This window comes from Stegodyphus dumicola, chromosome 5, assembly GCF_044657685.1.
Source record: "Stegodyphus dumicola isolate Sdum_Otavi_A_Nest chromosome 5, ASM4465768v1".
NCBI lineage: Eukaryota > Metazoa > Arthropoda > Arachnida > Araneae > Eresidae > Stegodyphus > Stegodyphus dumicola.
In genome coordinates this window covers 201,468,420-201,488,807 of record NC_140772.1, presented here as the reverse complement: position 1 = coordinate 201,488,807, position 20,388 = coordinate 201,468,420, and the positions used below count along the sequence as shown (strand labels likewise).

The window sequence follows — 20,388 nt, the reverse complement described above, 5'->3', positions numbered from 1 at the left end:
AAATTTTCATTGAAATTCGATTTCATTAATATGCCTAACTTTATATGACTGCACACAACTTCTTCTTTACCAAGCATTATTATATCAAGTATGGTTAAAATGCAATGCAATAACAAAAAACAATATAAAAATGTAATTTAGCTTTCTTGTTATTGAGAAGAAAATAAATTAAATATATGCAGAGAATACATCTAGCCACTCAAAAAAGATAGGTAGGGTTTCAAAAAAGAAATGAAAACTCTGTGAAGAACTCTTCATTCTACAACTGTTTATTCTATATTAATCATGATTAATGTTGCTTCCATAAAGTTTCAAGATAAAACTAAGGAGCCAAAAATTTTGCTGAATTGAAGGGGGGGACCAGCTAATAAAATTATTCTTTATATTGCACAAAAAAAGTGTTATGGCTTCTTAACTACATTACTTATTTCTGAAGGACAATTACACTTAAAAAAAAAAAAAAAAAAAAAAAAAAAAAAAAGGTTATAAAACAGCAACATTTCTAAAGACACAAGCAAACATCTCATAGATGAAGAGGAGAAAAACTACAGGATGATAAAATTGCATCTGTTATAAAGTGGGTAAAACACTTTCGGCAAGAAAAATAAACATTATAGTAATCCAACCTTTTTTCCCCTGCAGAGGCATTTTTTTAAATTGTCTAATATTTAAAAGAGATGAACTTTTCATTATTTGAAGAAATGTATCTGCAATTTTAACTTCCCTGACATTTCATTTCTGAAAGATGCCTCAATTATTGAAAAAAGTTTATATTTTCTTGACTTTTCACAATTTTTCAAGCCAAGTGGGTAACTGTTAAACTCTTAAATATACATATATAATTAATTCCTTACATACCTGGAATTTGGAATTCATAATAGCACAAAATTTCTTTATATATATATATATATATATATATATATAATTTAAGAAAGGAGAACAAAGTAAAAAAGACCTTTGTGGTCAAGAATTTTGTGCATTGAGCTGCAAAAATTAGAAAACAAGGTAAAAAGAAAATTCTTAATGCTTCCACTTAAAAGTCTCTGCAATACTGTGGTTCCAGTGAAAAAATTTTTAACATAAGTTAACCGCTTGCCTGATTATCCCGAGTTATCTCGGGTTTGTATATATTGCAGTTAGTTATTATCCCGAGAAAACTCGGGAGAAGCAGAATTTGTTAGTATGATTTCTTTTATCACGGTTTTACTCGGTCTGGAGGAAATGAAAGGAAATATTTAGCTTTGATTGGCAGTTTGCCAAATTTTGTTGGTTGCGCGGTTCTTTTGGAGGGACTGGTCACGTGTTTCCCTATTGCATAGTATACGTTGGCTTGTGGATTAGTGATGTATAAAGACGGATGCATGCGTTGGAAAAAAATAAAATAATGGCAATGATGGAAGATAGCGAAAGCGGTGATTTTTCAGATAGTGATTATGAAAAGGTGGGGGGGGAAAAAATCAAATCCAACGAGACAGTGTACTTTGTGCTCCCGTGAAAGAGATTCCAGCGGTAAGCCAGTAAGAAAAGAGACCAGATACCAGTGTAGAACATCAGGTATCACTCTATGTTGTCCCTTGTTTCAAAAACTATCATACAAAGATTAATATTTAACTTTTTTTCGTTTGCCCAAGATAACTCGGGATAGTAAACTAATATTAAAAATAAATGCTTTTACACCTTCAAAAAATTAAAAATTCAACTTAAAACCTACATATTTTGATTTGTTTCGTTTTGTTGTATTTAATAATAAAATTAAAAAATGTGATGATTTTTTGAAATTTTTTTCAAAAAAATTTGTAAGCGAAGCGGTTAAAATAACGTGCAAAGAAAAGTGTAAATACAAAATAAACGAAATTATCACTAGAATACTTACAAATAAAAAGTGTATTTAAAACCCAAATCAAATTGGAAGTAATATGTTGATTAAAGTTAAGACAAGCTTTAAACATTTGAATAAAAATACAGTTGTTATATAAGACATAAGCAAAAATACAAAAATAGCCAAAAAAGTGGTAAATGGTAAATTAGCCCAATTCGAATCTCATTATTGACTCTTCAGGGAAAATACATAATGGTTTTCAAATCCAGCTAATTCCATATCGCGTTTCGTCAAAACAGAAAATTGAAAATGTACACGAAACTTTTTGAATATTTAACTGATAAAATAACCTAAATATATATGTATATATTAGAGCAAATACTTGTTTGTATTGCAACCTCTTCTTCCCCCCCCATTTTAAAGGTGTATATTTGTCTTCCATTTATACATCATTTCGAATCTGCTTAGAAATTTGCATATGTTTCTTTAGTATTTTGCTGTGTAATTATTTTGTTACATTCTAATTTAATTGTTTATCTGCCGAATTTAGTTAAAGTAAATATTATATTTTCTCCATATGAAGTCAAAATCTCTTGAATATCAAGTAATTATTTAAAAATTTTTACCTAATTCTTTTTAGTTTCTGTGGTTTCCACATATAAAAATTTAAAAGAAATCAGAAGTGGCCCCAAATGAGTTTTAATAAATAGTAATATATAATGCTTATGCTTTTATGGAAACAGACATTATTTTAATTTCACTTAAGTAGTTAATTAGTAATTCAAACACAGCTACTGATTATAATTAATTTGTTTCTGATTTGAATGAAAGGCATGCCACCTAATTAAATACAATAACTCACACAGAATATTAGGTATTATTAGAGATTTCTCAGCTTGATAAGAAATATGACAAAATACTACCAAATTTATTACAGATGACATATTTTGATTTTTGGCAAAAATACTTACCAGAACCTTGAGTTTTAAATGATATGGGGTTGCTCCTCTCTCCTTTTCCCTCACTTGTTAAAGGAACTACATAAAGCTGATATTTGACTCCACATTCCAAGCCCTCTAATTTATAAGTATGATTTTTGCTAAGAAGTCGTCGCTGCTGCCATTCTCCCCCTTCTGGTTTAAAATGTAATTCATGCCCTAAAAAAACATAAATTATACATTAATATTCATATGTAAAGCTCAAAAGTAAATTTAATGTTACAAAATGCTGCTATGAAGAAGTAACTGCACAAATATGGCATATGCAAGTTTAAGAGCCATATGGAAAAATAATTAATAAAATGCTATTTTATTTGAGAATTTAAAGGAGATAAATATATTCAGAAAGTTACTTTTAAGGAAAGGGCAATACTAATTTTAAGAAATTTGAATCCAGTAAAGATATTTTAATATGAATAACAGCAGAAGATCCTACAAACATGATCATAGATATACAAAATAGATAAATAAATAAAAATAATAACTATAAATATAGCATATTAATTTAATTTTATTAAGGTTTTATTTTAAATCCATTATTTAGCACACTTAATATTATTACTATATATTCATGTTTGTCTTCACTTTAAGCAAGAAGGAAGAGTTTTTAGGTTTTAATATTAACATTATATTTAATGTTAGTAGCAGCAAGTTTATTTGGTGGTTTTTAATGTTTTTATGCTAATTTACAATATTCCATGTACTAATTTATTATATGAAATATTGTAAATCTTGTTGTTGACGGAAACTAGTTGTGTGCATGTTTTAATTATAAAACAATAAACAATAAAAAATTTTATGGTGAACAATTAACAGCAAAACTACATTAAAATGCTCATTATTTTTATGATCTTTGAAAAAACATTTTCTCTTTTACTTCTGTTCTTTGCCAGAAAGTAATTTTATTGCTTATTTGTTTGAATGTCAAAAAATCATAAATACCTAGAAGGAAAAGAAATTTGATGCTTTAGCATCAAGAATATTTACCATATTTTCTCAAAAATAAAATCCCCTCAAATATAAAATACTCCCTTAAACAAAAATTTCAAGAAATAAAACTGGAAGTGAATATTTGAATGAGAGCATGGTACTGATTAGAATTAATTTGTTTCTGATTTGAATGAAAGGCATGCTACCTAATTAAATACAATATTTGACTGTGGTATAGGAAGAAAAAGAAGCATTATCCATTCGATTGAGAAAGTTGGTGAAGATTCTGCCAAAGTTGCACCAATCATGCCTACAGAGTCCCGAAGGAACTAATGAAGATTTAATGAAAACCTGAAAGATTTAATAAGCAACCAGGATATGAACCTATTTCATTTTTGTGCTTCGCTTCTATTATGCTTCTGAGGCACTAAAGCAATCCTGCACTATACACTTGCGGATCCTCAGCGATACCTAAATAGTCCTTGCAAGCCACTTGAGTGTCCAGACCCTCTCTCACCTGTCACCTGACCATTCCGTGTCCATACACACTTTTTTTAATGGAGAATCCCATAAGTTTAAAAATAACCCTCCGCTTGTTGTTCTATAGAAGGCAAGTCCCCAGTATTAATATTTTTTCCAAAATGCAAGGAAAAAATACACCAATGACACCTAATTTATATCCTTTTTCATTTAAAAAAAAAAAGAGGGGGGATCAGTTTTCAGAATCAACTGGAGTTACATTAAACAAAAGCCCTGATGTTGTTAGTGTGATGCTATAATGCTCATCTATAACTCGCTCTAAATCACACTGCTCAGTGACAGTTTTGATGACGAGATGATATGTAAGTACTGGAAAATTTAATCACACATTATTACTTATTTGTTTTTCTGCTATATCTATGACCAATGTTGTGGATACAGACTCACCTAAATCACTCAGCTAGATGCATCTGTTATAGAGTATATATAGACAGTAATTACCATCATGGTTTATTTACAATTTAAATAGCATAATATTTCTATACAGCATGATAATTAAATTCCTTCACATCTTTTATCAAAAACATCTGATCATAAGATCCTACCAAATTTTAAAACAGAAATATTGCGAGGGGACGGGAACAACATATTTATTCATTTCTAACAATTTTTGCCAGTTTAATTTTGCTTTCATGTTAATGTATTTAATATATTAAACACTTTTCCATTAATAATATATATCAACATAAACACATAATATCTGTTAAAGGAGTGCTAACAAGGTCAAATGTCAATGAAGTCAAAAAAAGCACTTCATATTTTGCAATAAATCAGCATAATAATTTATTAATGCACAGATTAGATCTTCTTAAAAAGGTAAAATGGACTAACCATTTTGTAACATGTCATTTGGTTGATCATAACTTTATTAAATATTAACAGCTGCAACATTTTAAACTTTGTTCAATTTAGAATGTCCTGTAGACCACCTCAAACCCCTTTGAAAACACTTTTTACAGCATATACACTAAGTTATTACCATACTTATATTTTCTAAATACAGTTCATTAAAATTCATTTAATTTTATATTATTATTAAATAATTAAGTCAACAGAGGAAAATTTATATTTACTTTTAATAATTCAAGATTGTTAGAGTTCAGGTAATCTTTATCTGATTAACTAAAAATTAAATAACTTCTGGTATTTAATACAATAAGATGAGAGATAAGATACATAAGATAGATGAGCTTACTGACTCTTCCATAGCTGTTCTATATTTGGATGTATGTTAATAAAAAGCATCATAATCAGAGTGCTTTAAATCCCTCATTGCTAAAATCAGTGTTGGAAGTCTGTACATAAAAAATTTTGTAAATTATCAGTCTTGGAAGAAAATGTGATAAATGATTGCAATGTGTATTTTTCAAACCACTATAATCTGTTATACTTAATTATTATGAATTTTATTGTTTTTTTGGAAAGAAGAACCATAAGGGTAGGCTTTGAAGACCACAGACTGAGAAATGCTGACCTACTATAATCAATCCTTTTGGGGATAATATTCATTGTGATCCTCATGCACAAATGGTACTGTGAAATAAATGCAGAGCAATATAATGAATAATTAAGTTTATTCTTTGTTAAGCAAAAGTATAATTCTCCACATGATGTTCCAACTACAATGAAATAAAATCATAGCAAATATATCCCCCCTCTATTTGCCATTTTGAATAGCTCATATTTAATGTGGGATTTTATTTTCTGTATCCTTAATTTCTGGGAGATCAATTCTTAAACTAGTAGGCTAAACATAACTGCTTAGTTCTGAGTGCTAAACTGAAATGCTTAGTTCCGAGTGCTAAACTGAAATCTGCACACTAAAATCAGATTGAAACACTTTTTTATACTTTTTATTTCATTCAATATTTTTTAGCTTTTCCAAAATTTAATGATGAACTCTTCAACAGTATGCTGCTATTTGATTGTTTTTTTTTTTTTTTTTTTTTTTGTGTGTGTGTGTGTGTGTGTGTGTGTGTGTGTGTGTGTGTGTTAACTAAAGAAGCAACTCATTTCAGTTATTTTTATTTCTTATAGCAATGAACTTTTTTTATTGGCTTTTAGTGTAAGAAATATGATTTTCATGTACTTTTACAATTAAATAATAATGAACGATACAATTTTACACTAAAATTAGCTTTATAAATGATATTATTTTTTATTCTAACCATTTAGCAAAGATTATTATTAGGCTACTAATCCTTCACACTAAATGCTAGGAAGCAAAATTTCCAAGGAATTTTAAAAATGCTTTACAATATAAATATATTTATTATGTTCAGTAATAAAAAAAAGTTATAAGCATCTTAGAATATTAACAACTCCTCATATTCAACTGGCATTATTTCACATTCAACTGGTTCATCTTTTGTAAAATTTCATTATAAAATATCTTAAAGGGAATAAAAGCAAAAACTAGATATGCCACAAAATGGTTAAAGTGAGTTTTTATTCCTAGTGTAATGTGTTATAATGTAGATGTAAATCAGTAATTCCTTGTGTACATAGTTCCTAGTGGAATGAGTAAACATTCTAGGAATGTTAGGAGAAGTTAGGAATTTTACTAACATTCTAGGAATGTTAGTTATGAATTCTAGGAAACTAGAACTCAAGAGAGTAATAATCATGACAGTAATGCTCAACAATTGCATCATGCAAAGCAATTGCAGATATACCTTAAAAGCTGTAACATCAGAATAATTTCATTTTTAATTAATCTAAAATTTTCATAAAACATTAAAATACCTCTAACAATAGCTCGCTCTCTGGATTGTGGCAGTTCTAACAAAACAGATGTTGCAGTTGTAGATAAAACCTTCACTTGCGGCACATGAGATGGCACTAAGAAACATTAATTATAAAATTTAATGACATCAATTTAATAATTCAAATGGAAACTTTAAAATTTATTAAAAACCTAGTTTTTTAAATTTCAAATTAAAAAGACTACATTAGTACAAATTCTATATTAAAACTATGTTAATATATTCAGTACTGTTTTAGATCACGCTATCTGCAAAAAAAAAATTGAATATATGAATGTGGTTTTCAGCATGAGGACTTTCATCTTTATAAGTGAATATGAAATTTGCATTATGTGCGCCAATCACTAATCCTGTTTAATGAAGCATTAATATAACTTTCTGAACTTCTAAATAGATAACTTGCCAGCTAACAGATAACTTGTTATTGATTGCATTACCAAAATCACTAAGTAGGAGTGTTGAAGTAGCAATGGTATGCAGGGTTTAGGTGTCTGGCATAAAAAAGTGGGTAATTTATTTTTCAAAATGTAGATACAATAAATAAATGTGTAGAACAAAGCCCCTCTCTTTTATTAATTCACTTAGAAAAAGTTATAAATGGACTGGTCAAAAACATTTTTAATCAGCAACTTGTGTAAGATTAATAGAAGTAATGTACCACATGCAGAAATCTTGCATGAGTATTGTTTATCTATTTCCAAGTTATTTCATAGTTGGCCCTAGGAGCATTATTATTATTTTAAATGTTACATGTGAGCACACTCATGTGGGTTTATTTATTGCTAAAAGTAATCAGTTGTATCTATATTTAAATAATACAACAACAAAATATTGTTTGAAAACATAATAATGCAAATAGGATCTTAGCACATATGAGCAGACACACTATATCAACTACGACAACAAACGTGTTAAGCAAGAAGACATAATGAGAGCAAATTTTTATTAAAAATAACAGAGTAGTTAATAAACAACTTCAAATGTGGTTGACAGCATGAAATGAAAGAACATACAAATTTGTACAATGATTTATAATAAATTTATCAAATTATAAGTAAATTTATATTTTTAATTCTGGTAAATCTGACTTATGGTAGAACAATCTCATTAACACAGTAATATTTTACCAATAAATATATATTAATTGATTTTATTGGCTGCTTACTCTAACAACTACATTAACTGAAAACTTCACATATCCTCTGAAATTCTGGCCTTCCAATTACATGAATATTAGTTGTTTGTATCAATGAACATATTGACAGCTTGGTAATTAAATGGCAGAAAATCAGTCCTTCAACTGATGCTTAAAATAGTGTTTACTTTTGAAAGAAATAAATGTTTAAATTGAAATCATTACTCTGCAAATTGCTGATTCTTTAGCTTTTATAGCTTAGTCAACCCTGTCATTTTACGTGAATATAACATTGAAATATAAGCATGCCATGTTAAAAATTGCCAGATATTGTCTAGAACCACATAAAAAAGGACAGTTGCACACATATACAAAAAAAAATCTGAATACATTCAGGATTTAAATTACGCCCAAAGGGACTGTTTTTTAACGTTTTGTGTGTTATTTATTTATTTATTATGTTCTTTGCACTTAAACCACAAAATTCAATTCAACAGAAATATCGCAAAATGATTTAAAAAGAGCATATCTTTAGAATTTCCAATACACAGTATCCTGTGCTAAAGATAAAAATGTCCCCCCCCAGTACAGTGTTGCCACTGCTTGCTTTGAAATTGCTGAGTTTCTTAATCAAAAACTCATAAATGTTTTACAAAATAAGAAACAGATAATAAAACAAATTCCAAATTTGGGACCCAGATTTGGAATTTGTTTCAGATGCCCATATTTGGGTGGAGACGTACGTTATTCAATATTTGATGGCTCTAGGTACCACACAACCACAGTGTGAGAATATGCATACATTTATGCAGATTCTTCATTATTTAATTCCTTTAAATATGATACAGGGATCTAACATTTGGTGGCAACAATTTCAAAAGTGATTCGCCGTTTATACTGAATCGAGAGGCAAAATGCCAAAATGAAATTAATAGCTCTTTTGGGCTAATGTAATTTGGACTAAAAAAATGTCTGCAATTACAACAGACTTTGACTACATAAACTTCATTAATTATATATTTTTTATAAATTGAACTAGATGTTTCCCATAGACAATATATACTAAAATTTCTATAACTCAAAACATTTGATAAAGCAAACTGTTTTCAAATAAAGTTACAGTTTTTTCTTCAGATTTCTTTTTGAGCCAAAGTCAGATATTATCTTTGCAAGTTTTTCTTAAGTTACTTACCCTTCTGTACAAGAACTGCATGCTTGCTCTTATAAGTTTTTTAAAATGTACTTCACAGAAAACTGCCATTTATCTTAATAATGCAATCTAATGTTTCATTTAGAGGAAGGCAAAACTGAGGGGCTTGATATTCTATATTTCTCTTCAATGGTTTAAAGTATTCAATGTATGTTTTCATGAAATCAAAAAGAAACAAATCTAACTTTTGACAGCAGCAGAACTGGCCACCACTATGTTACCAAGGCAATAGGTTATTGTGCCATTAGTGCACATGTATGCATTAAGAAAATGGTTTGTGCATTCTAGATATAGCTCACTGTAGTCACTAATATGATAAAAAATATTATTTTTATTAAATTATGCATATAAATATTTTTGTATAATACTGCTGTTACTGAAAGAATTAAATAAGTGAATACAAAGAAAACAGTTTACTTGCATTTCCTCTTTCTTGTGTATATATATATATATATATATATGCTGTTATATTCGTGAGAGTTCATAATGGATTGTATGCACACAGAAATGATGATAGCTTGATGTTCAACACTTGAAATTATTAAGAATGTTAAACACAGTGTAATGCAAAGTGGGCCTAAACAGCAAAAGCTCGCATGGAGATCTCTCAATGCTCCAAACTCAACTCTGAACAAAAACTGAGAACTAACATTCTCTCTTGTCTTATACAATTTCCTCAGGCTGCTAAGAAATTTCCATTACCTTAGATTTCTTGAAATTGTTGGAAGGCATATACAGTTAGATACAGCCAAACATAATTACAGTTACACAGGCATTTGGGCCAATTACTGTTATAAAGAGACCAGACCAAAATGTCACCAAATAACTGTTAAGTTTGGTTACTTTTGGTGGCTTCTCGCCAAACTTAGCGATAAAAATTAGTAACCAATACCATCGCAAACTTGGCACTATCTTGCCAACACTTACCTGAATGTTAAACAGATTTTTCTGGTGGAACTTCACTCTTGAGGCCTATCATGTAACATTATACAAGAAATACTATAATTTTAAACATAATTTCAATAAAATTATTGGTATATATGCAAAATGCATAACATTTCCCAGTTCTCAAGGACTGCACGTTTCAGGCAGCACAATCCTTAAACTGGAAGCCATACTAACAACTAGGGAAAATCAATGCTATATCAAAACAATAATTTCAAGAAATAACATATAACAAATCAAAAACTAAATCAATAATTACATGCATAAATTTACGAATTTATATACACTTAGGCACATGGCCTTAAAGGACTATTTGCATTACATACACTATAGGGGTTACATACTATAGGAGCATAGTAAAGAGTTAGGTTTAGGATTTGATGACTTACAGATATGAAATATGTCTGTATGTGAGTAGATCTGAACTACCTTGTCCAGCCTGATAGGGCTGCATAAGGACCATCTCAGGGTGACTGTAGTTAGGAGAAAGACCTTTCCTTTGAATCGACTTCCATAACCACAATTTGTTACCTTCATTGGATCAACGTCCTGTAACTCTCATGGATCTTCATCTTCTCCTTTGACAAGTTAACTTGTTCTCGGGCAAAATTGTGCATCACTTCAAATCATGCCAGAATGACTCCTCAGGCAGTAAAGACAGATCCAAAAGGCAACCAAACAATAGATCACAAGGCACATGAAGGTCCTGACCGAAGAGCATCTGGGATGGGGAATAGCCAGTAGTCTCGTGGACAATATTCAGAGAGGACAGTAAGAACAGAGGTAACTTCTGCTCCTAGTCTTGTTGGTTTCTGGAAACCATCAGCGAGAGTTTGTTAAGAATGGTTTGGTTAAACCTCACTACCATGCCATCTAACTGTAAGTGTAAAATGTCCTTTGGATTTTGTCTATGCAAAGTAGTTTGCAGCTTTAATTACAGATGAGTTAAAATTCCTTCCTTGGTAGGAATGTTATTGAACAGGTACTAAAACCCTCAAAATCCAGTGCTATATCGTTACCTCTGCTACCGTTACAGCCCCTTGACCTTAAACAGGATACGCTTCATGTCACTTTGTAAAGTAATCAATGACAATGAGCCTGTCATTGACTAGCATTAGCACATCATGGCAGAGGTCCCAGGATGTCAGAGCCAATGCATTCAAAAGGCATTCCTGCAATGTAACACTGTAACTTCTGTTGGCAGCATTTCTAAAGTCTTTTCCAACCCAAACAGGAACTGAAAGATTGATGCCATTTTTTCAAGTCAGCCCTTGCATTACCCTTGTAAAAGAACTCTGAAACCCTATGCAAAATTTATTCCAGTACAACCTCCTATTGGATTGCTATGTAGTTCTTTAAGGATGTATGGGGTCTTGGATTTATCAGCTGCCATCAAATTTGCTTTCATTTATCCAATTCAAACTTCCAGTACAAGATGCCATTTCGAATATGGAGTGAATGCCAGACAGCCCAGTATTTTGTGGTAGGACTAGATATCAAAATATCCTGCCAGGTAGATTTCTAATTTGAAGTCTCCATTAAATCAATTATGGGTTTAATGTTGCCATTTTCCAACTGGGCTTTCCTGACTTCTTCACCACTCCATGGGTCAGGTGAATTTGTAACTTGAGATACAACTGGATTAAACAGTTTGTGTTTTGCTTCCCTGAAACAATATTGGCAATTTTCTGGACAGGATGTCAGCAAATCTGTATGATGATTCTTTCTGATAATGAAAAATGATGTCATATTCCTGGAGTCTCTGTATCCATCTGGCTATTTGGCATTCAGGATTCTTGAAATTTAAGAGCAAGGTCAAGACTGCATGACCTGTGTAGAGCAGGAATTTTCTGCCATCGAGGTCATGGTGGAAATATTCTATGGGTTTAACTATGGCAAACAACTATTTTCTCGTGACACAGCAATTCCTCTATCATTTATATAGATGCTTGCTTCAGTGGGCTACGATACGTTCTTGATCATTTATTGCATGGCACAAAACAGCACTGATACTCTCATTGCTCACATGCGTGTCAAGAATAAATGCTTTGTTCAGCTGAAGATGTAAGCTTTCCCCAGATGTTAGTCTGGGGCAAAGCAAACAAACTGAACATTGAACAAACTGAAGGAGATGATCTCCTTCAGTTTGTTTCTTCACATTCACACACAAGAACTTTTGCTTATGTTCTGTGAGTTTGTGAAGGGACCTTGCGATGGTTCTAACCGCTGACACTTTTCCTGGATCCAGAAACACACCTTTTTCTGAGATAACATGTCTGAGGCAAATCGCTTCCTGTCGAAACAATTTACATTTGGAAGGACTTTACTTTAGATTAGCTTCTTTAAATTTCTGAAACACCTTCCTAATATTTTCTGAATGCACTTCAAACTTTTCTTAATGATGATGATGTAATCCAGGTATATCAGACAGCTTCGTACAATAGATGTCTTAGCAGAGTTTCCACGAAGTATTCAAATGTGGCAGGCACATTGTATAATCCAAATGGCATCACCTAGAACTGCCAATGTCCTTGTCCAATATTAAATGCTGTCTTTTCTTTGTCATCAGGGTCTATGTCTACCTGGCAATATCCATTCTTTAAATCAAGTGCCAAAAATCACTGCTTCCATAAAGAGTGTCCAGAATGTTGTCAATTCTAGGACAAAGATAGCTATATAGCTATCTTTCTTCATGACATTGTTCAACCGGCAATAGTCAACATAAAATCTGTTGAACCATCTTTCTTTCTGATGAGGATGATGGCAGAGGCCAAAAGACTTGCTGAAGGCTCAATGTTTCTTTCTTGCATGTCCTTTAGAAGTTTTCCTACCTTTTATTGTTTACTAACTGCTACATGCCTTGCATGTTACTAGACTGATGGATGATCTTCCATATCAATTTCATACTATGCCAAACTATTTTGACCTACATTAGAAGATGTGTGAGAGAAACCAACTGAAAATTCTTTTCTGACACATTCTGCAGCACACCCCTCTTCATTATGTCTTCTGCAATAACTCTGATGTTAGGCTCTTTAAAGACACAGAGACTGACTACTGGTTCATTTAATGCAGGTCACTGCTGTACATGCTATAACCACTTCCCCTTTGCTGATGACTTTCGCCTTTATCAGTTACATTGGCAATTCTTATCCGGATGATGGTCCTCAATAGGTTAAGTGCCGAGACTACTAGTACTCCTTTCAGACTATTACAGTTCTTAGGATATCCAATTATGCTGCTCTGGAAATTTTTGTTTTCAGCTATAGGTCCAAGAAGTAAAAACTCTGTTTTTGCTGCTACTGTGATATCATACTGGACTATTATTAGGTGGACAGATTTAACTTCATCTTTAATTCCAAACAGGGTAGTGCACTCAGGGCAGAATGCAGTTCTTTATTTCTAATATCCAAGGAAAATGTGTATTTCCTTAAAAAGTCTGATCTGAGTATGCAAGGATTAGTAATATTTGTCACATATGCCATGTGATGGTAGGCGGCACTTCCAAACATAATGTTTAACTTCCATCAATGTTGATTTGACTTCTGAACCCAGTCTGGAGGGTAACAGTGGGTGGCATCCAGATCAGTTTAATTTCCGACCGTTGAACGAAATATTTTTGTATGATGGTAACATTGGCTCCTCTATGAATGGTCGTATTGCAAAGAATTCCATATGTATGTCGCATGATGAAGGTCCATTACTGCTGCCACTCATTGCAGAAATATGAAGTGCTTTAAAATGTGGCTTCTCAATATCTGGCAACCTCTGCTCCTTGAGATGGCTACCAATTTGTTTCCTGCCTCCTTGCTGGGAAACAATCTTAGCTTTGGTGCCTTGGGGTGTTCTGTAGTTCTCTCATACATGGCTTTCACCACCACAGTTCCAGCACTTAAGGATTAGTTTGTTGTCACTCCTATTCTGATCAAAGCACTAACTTGCCTTGTTAAATCATCTAGATGAGCAGTCATTTGATACAGTAGCTTGGCTTGTGAATGGCTCTTGGTACGGAGATATTCGGCTTGTGAGTGGCTGCATGACCATGGAATTACAGATTTTCTAACTCTTGATGAACAGTCCTGCTGCTAGAACTAATATATGATGAACTTGGGAACTTATGAGTGTTTTCAACCAATGAGGACTTTCAATTTTTTTTCACTATCATTTTCAGAGTTCTACAGCTGCATTCACTACTTTTTTTGGCCTGCCACTTTATTTTTCTCTGCAGTTTCACTGCCTCGATGTTTCTGCTTTATAAGTGCATCACTCACAGTAGATTTTTGCTTCTATAGAATGCCTGAAATTTCATAAACTGATTTCTCATAACGGTGGCAGCCCATTATACTGCCATGATTAAAGTCACTAAGCTCTGTTGACTTACTCATTGTCTCACAAATGCATAAACATGACCTGACAAATCCCTACCATCACTTTTATAGCTTTCATTTATGTATCAATTTATGTCACCTGCCAGATCCACCTCTTTAGGGGGTGTCTGGATATTTTTGGCCAGATAGTGCATACGATTTCATCCCATTACCTTTTTATGTAACACTTTTATAAAGAGCACAAAGATTGATAAACTGGATTTTTTTTACTTTAATTATACTTTTCTAATACATCAGAAAAGTTTTCACCATTTAATGCACACAGTTCAGTAGACACTTGATTAAATGGGCCTTGTCCTAAACAACATTGTTTCTTTACAGCAGAAAAATTTTCTATTGGGAGGGGAGAGAAAAAAGTGCATGGGGGCATCAGTGATAACAGATTGAAAATGCAGTAATTAGGAATTGTTTTTATCGACAAGAATAATGTAATTGACATAATCTAGTATGCAAACGTTGTTAATTCATTTGTTAAAAATAAACTGTAAAATTGTAAAAATCAATTAATTGCACAGTATATAAATAATAATAGCACACTTCTGTTCCATTTACTCCTACTAAAGTTCAAAAGTAACAAAGACATTGTTATTTCTGTTTGAACTGTTTATTTTTAATACTGATTTAATTGATACAGCCAAGCAACTTTATTTTCCAGATTAAACTACTTTAAAATACAGGTAAATTCTTAACAGAAATTTTTGGTTAGCTTTTAAACTACTAGATGTTATATTAAAATGCTAATTTATATTCTATAATGTATTTGGTGTCTTATTTGCATCTATTCCAAATTTCAGATCAAATAAAAATATTGCCATGAACTTATCAATAGTTATACTTGACCTGAAAGGAAAAGCAACTATATTATCTTTTTCAATGCTTATTTATACAGAAAAACACTTTATACAGCATTTTATAACATATCATTTAAATTTATGGGAAAATGGCAAGTAACATGTTCATCAAAACAAAATAAACATGTTCATCAAAACAAAATAAACATGTTCATCAAAACAAAAGCTATACATACCTGGTTCTGTATATAGAAAGTCCGTAATAGTGCATAAAGAAAAAAAAATTGTTATTGCTTTTCTGGCAATTAAAAACTATACAATTCATTTCTCCTCCATAACTCACACGCTGATTATTAATGCATTGAAATTAAAATTATTTTTTAAGTTTCTAAAAGAATAAATTTTATATAAGTAATTTTCAAAAATAATTCTTACAAGAAAATTTGTTTAAATTACAATATAAGATAATTAAATATTATAAATGTAAAAATGTAAGATAATCAAATATATAAATAAAGCAATTTCAGATCATATTATATAAAATACCTGTAACTGAAAGTGCATATATGATTTCATCTGCTCCATGCCTGTTCTGGACACGACAAGAGTAATTCCCGGAATCAGATACTTGCAGCTTTCTTATCACAAGTGCACCATCTGAATGCACTTCAAGCCTGTGCATTTTAGGAAGGGGTTCACCCCTGCAAAATACAACAAGAAACAATAACGTTTTTGTAGATGATTCCATGCTGATTTGACTTTCCTAAATAAAATTATGAAGAATCCTCCCCCTCTGAATGCACACAATTTAGAAAACAAAAGCACATTATTCTTGCTGTCTACAATAAGAAGAAACTTGTCAGCACAACATTCAACAAAAACCATGCTGTATTCACCAATACCACTTTATAATATAGCAAATCAAATTCAACTATATTCACAAATAAGTTGTATAATATTATATTAGTTTAAATGAAAACTTAAAAATTCCAGTATGAGTTTTCTAGACACAGTGGAATAGTGGCCAGAAGAATAATTTTTAATTTAGCAGAATTGATACTCTGCAGTTTTGTGTATCTTCTGCTTCCCCAGCTTTAAGCCTGGCCTTAGCTTTTAAATATCAATTCCTAAATACTTAAAGTTCTGTACTTGCCAGCTTTTATCCAGACAAAGTTGCAAAGCAAAATCAAACACAAAGATTATAATAAATGTTTTTGTCATTTGAAGGCAATTTTATAAGAGCTCCAAATAACAGAAAAGTGCCATTATTATTTATCTATTTCTTTAAATTACATTTTAAAATATTTTGGAAATCAATTCAACCTATGAAACTCAAGCTAATCTTAAAAGTAAAGCTAATCTTGTCTACAAAGTCCATGCTATAAATAAAATGCAAGGAATGTTTATTACAAAACAATAAGCAGCAATATCCTACATTATAAAAATATGTCTAGCATGAAAGTTAACACTTGAGACATCATTTGATTTATTAAATGAAAATAACTATACATCCTTAATATTAACTCTTTAAATTCCCAAGGGTTTGACTCTCAAACTTTCCATAAAGGTTATAAAACTTTCCAAAAGGCCACACTTAAAGTTCTGCAATTGTAATTGGTATTTTATTAGTTATAATTACAAAATATCTCTCCTACTTTGTACCTTGTCTCTTTTTCTTTAAACAAATAACTGTACTAGCTAAATTGTCTGAAAACATTTCAAGATAAATATCTGTGCGCTTAAAGATATAGTTATAAATATTTTTCAACACATATATATATGGCTTGATGGAGGGTGGAGGGTTAATAGACATTGTTAACCCACAACATTTAAAGCTTCCTAAATGATGAAAATCTTCGTTTGAAGATAAAAAGCATGTTGAGAAGAACTATTAGAATGTAATGAATATTATCATACAAGTACAAAATTCATATGCCAAACACAATGTTGTTGCTTTGCTAAGAAAATGGAAATTCAAAAAATTCTATACAATCAAAAATTGCTACAAATTGACAAACTGACATCCAAAAATGCATCTGTGTGCCATAACTTTCAAATACATATCATTAAATCTAAATCAATTACAGAACACATTGCTTTGAAATAAACATGATTACATGCGAATTTCTGTCATATTTGCTATTATCTTTTTCTTATATATTATGAATACTAAACTTGACCCAAATTTGCCAATTACATTAAGAGTTTTTAAGAACATCACTTATTTTCTGCATGCTCAGACATGGGATGGCAAGACCAAGAAGCTCCAGAGTCATTCAAACAGTTATACATCTAAGCCTGTCAAAGTCATGATGTTGTGCTAATGGTCTCTTTGTGATGACAAACTGTGTTAGAAATGGTTTTATCAACTGGTTGAGGACCAGAGAGGAAATATTTAGTTTGGTATCTAGAATCATCTTTGGTATTAACCCTTTGCACTTGAGGCCTTTTTCGCTTGCACGAACCAACAGCTCGAGTCGATTTCGGCCAAATTCAGCAAACACTTTACAAGCACTTTAAAAACATTTATAAACAAACAAACGTATACAAATAATAAAATTTCACCAGTTTATTAATTTATATGTCAAAAACAACAAAGTTTGATAACTATTACACTCTGTAATTTGTTTTGGTGTGATATTTTGTAAAACAATATCCAAATGCATCCTAGGTTTGTCAGGACACGTATCACAGCAATACGAAATTTCCTACCTACCTCCAGGCATGTTATGGTAAAAAAAAAAAAAACCTTGCACTCCTTTTCAGCACTTTTAGTATTATGTGAAGCTTCCCATTTAGTCGGATTTCATCGAAATGCGACATAGACTCTTGCTCTCGTTGCTGGCGATATGATCCTCTCAATTGTTCAGCAAGTCTTTTCAAAAATCGCAGATGGCTCAATGGCTTTTCCACATTTTTTTTTTTTTTTTTTTTTTTTGTCTTTCCTAGTTTATACAAAATGTATGAATTGATTAGGGAAATTTCCATGTCCCCCACCAAAATAGCTTACGCCACCATTTCAACAATTTTCGCAGAAAACAATAGGTTGATGCATATTGGTCCGCCCGATCAATACCACCCATATATTTTTTATAGTTCAATACAATATTGGGTTTCTTGTCTATTATATCCACACCCCCTCGTGTAATTCTTTTGACAGTTGTCATTTCTGTGTCACCCCTGTCGAGACGTGACCGTGGATTTTGTCGAAAAATAGTGTCGTAGCAGCGTCACTCGATTTAAGACTTCAAATCAGTTGGGCGCTGCAGCAGTGCCACTCGAGTTGGCACTTCAAATCGGCCAGGTGCCGCAGCAGCACCGGGCCCACCAGCGGCCGAGCGGTAAAGTCGCTGAACACTGGTAGTTCGGTCCGAGGTTCGAATCCCGCGAACGGGCTGGCTGCATGGCCGTTTTTGTGGTTTTCCCCATGTGTAACGTGTATACGAGCCAGTTTCCCTTAGAAAGTCCTCCACGAAGGCATCCCTCCTCTTAGGCAGATAGCCCTCGAGGCTTTGTCGTAATCATACACACACAAACACACGCCGCAGCAGCACCACTCGAGTTGACACTCCAAATCAGCTGGGTGCTGCAGCAGTGCCGCTCGAGTTGACACTCCAAATCGGCCAGGCGCCGTGCTGGTGTCACTAGAGTGCAAAGGGTTAAAATCACACTTGTAATAAAGCATTATCATCAGCAAATAATAGTAGGACAAGTAGCCTGTCATCAGAAATTTTGATATGATTTGAAAATTCTGCAATTTATCACGTAAATGGCTGATAATATAATTGATTTGATAGATTTTAATGTATGGATATTTTAAATGCTTATGTAAGCACTTTTGATGTATGTATTTTGCCACTCCAAACCTGAACCTAACAATAATAAGTCAGACGCATGGAATTATCAGTGTAAATGAAGAATTTTGAACAATTAAATAATAATATATAATATACAATTAAACAATAGTAATTAATGTACAAGTAAATAGTAGTAGTATAAATAATATAATATACAGGTAAACAGTAGTAGTATAATTGATATAATATACAAGTAAACAATAGCAGTACAAGTAATATAAAGTAGAAGTAATGTAATATACAAATAAACAGTAGCAGTAGAATTGAACAGTACAGAACAGTGTATAATAACATACAATTAAAATATCAGATATGAAATAAATCCATCTATAACCATGTTTATATCAAAACGAGGGTACAATTTATGTAACAGTAGATAGATGATTTACTCTGGCCTTCCACTTTCACGGAAGCCTCTGAATCTTCTTATTTCAATATGTTAAACTTTATGCATTTTGTGTTTAGGTTTTTATAAAATTACAACCAAGAAAAAAAATTATTTTTATTTTAATTCTTAAGAGTCTTTTTTTTTTTTTTTTTTTTTTTTTCCCCTTATTTCTTTATGTTAAAGGCTACAGAAAGGAAAAAAGGAATAAATAAGGAGATAATCCTCATTTGCTTTGCCCTTATCTAATCCAGCCAACTTTCCAGTAACCTACTCTAATGTTTCAGAAAAAAAAGACCAGAGTTTAAGTATGTATAAGTTTATATTTTATACAGTGCATAATAATTGAAACTATAAAAAAAGCACAATATTTTTTTGTCTTTTACATAATTTTAAATAAAAAATTCTGAATTGTTATATTATTTCACAAAATGTTTTACATTTCTCGAATCCATAGTTCTTTATATGAAAAATTACTTTTTAGCACAGCAGAAACATTTTTCATGGAACAGCTCTATTTTAGCTTGTGGTTAAAAATACTTGTTTACAGATTATACTTAATAACTGGGAATAAATGTATCTTTGTTTCTTTGAATAATGTTTCATTTTTTATTATTATTTAACA

At 31.5% G+C, this 20,388-nt stretch overlaps 1 protein-coding gene across 7 annotated transcripts in view; it reads right to left on the bottom strand.

Annotated features, from left to right (window-relative positions):
- LOC118189810 (cell adhesion molecule Dscam1-like) overlaps positions 1-20,388 on the bottom strand; it is a 451,139-nt gene that overhangs the window by 73,965 nt on the left and 356,786 nt on the right. For all 7 annotated transcript variants that reach the window (XR_015041386.1, XM_085817549.1, XM_085817551.1 and 4 more), the window contains 3 exons: positions 16,068-16,222; positions 7,033-7,128; positions 2,791-2,976 (listed from right to left, as the gene is read on the bottom strand). Coding sequence is in view for 6 of the 7 variants with exons in the window: in XM_085817549.1 (XP_085673675.1) it covers positions 2,791-2,976; positions 7,033-7,128; positions 16,068-16,222 (437 nt within the window). In the remaining variant the exon portion in view is untranslated. The remainder of the gene's footprint in view (positions 1-2,790; positions 2,977-7,032; positions 7,129-16,067; positions 16,223-20,388) is intronic.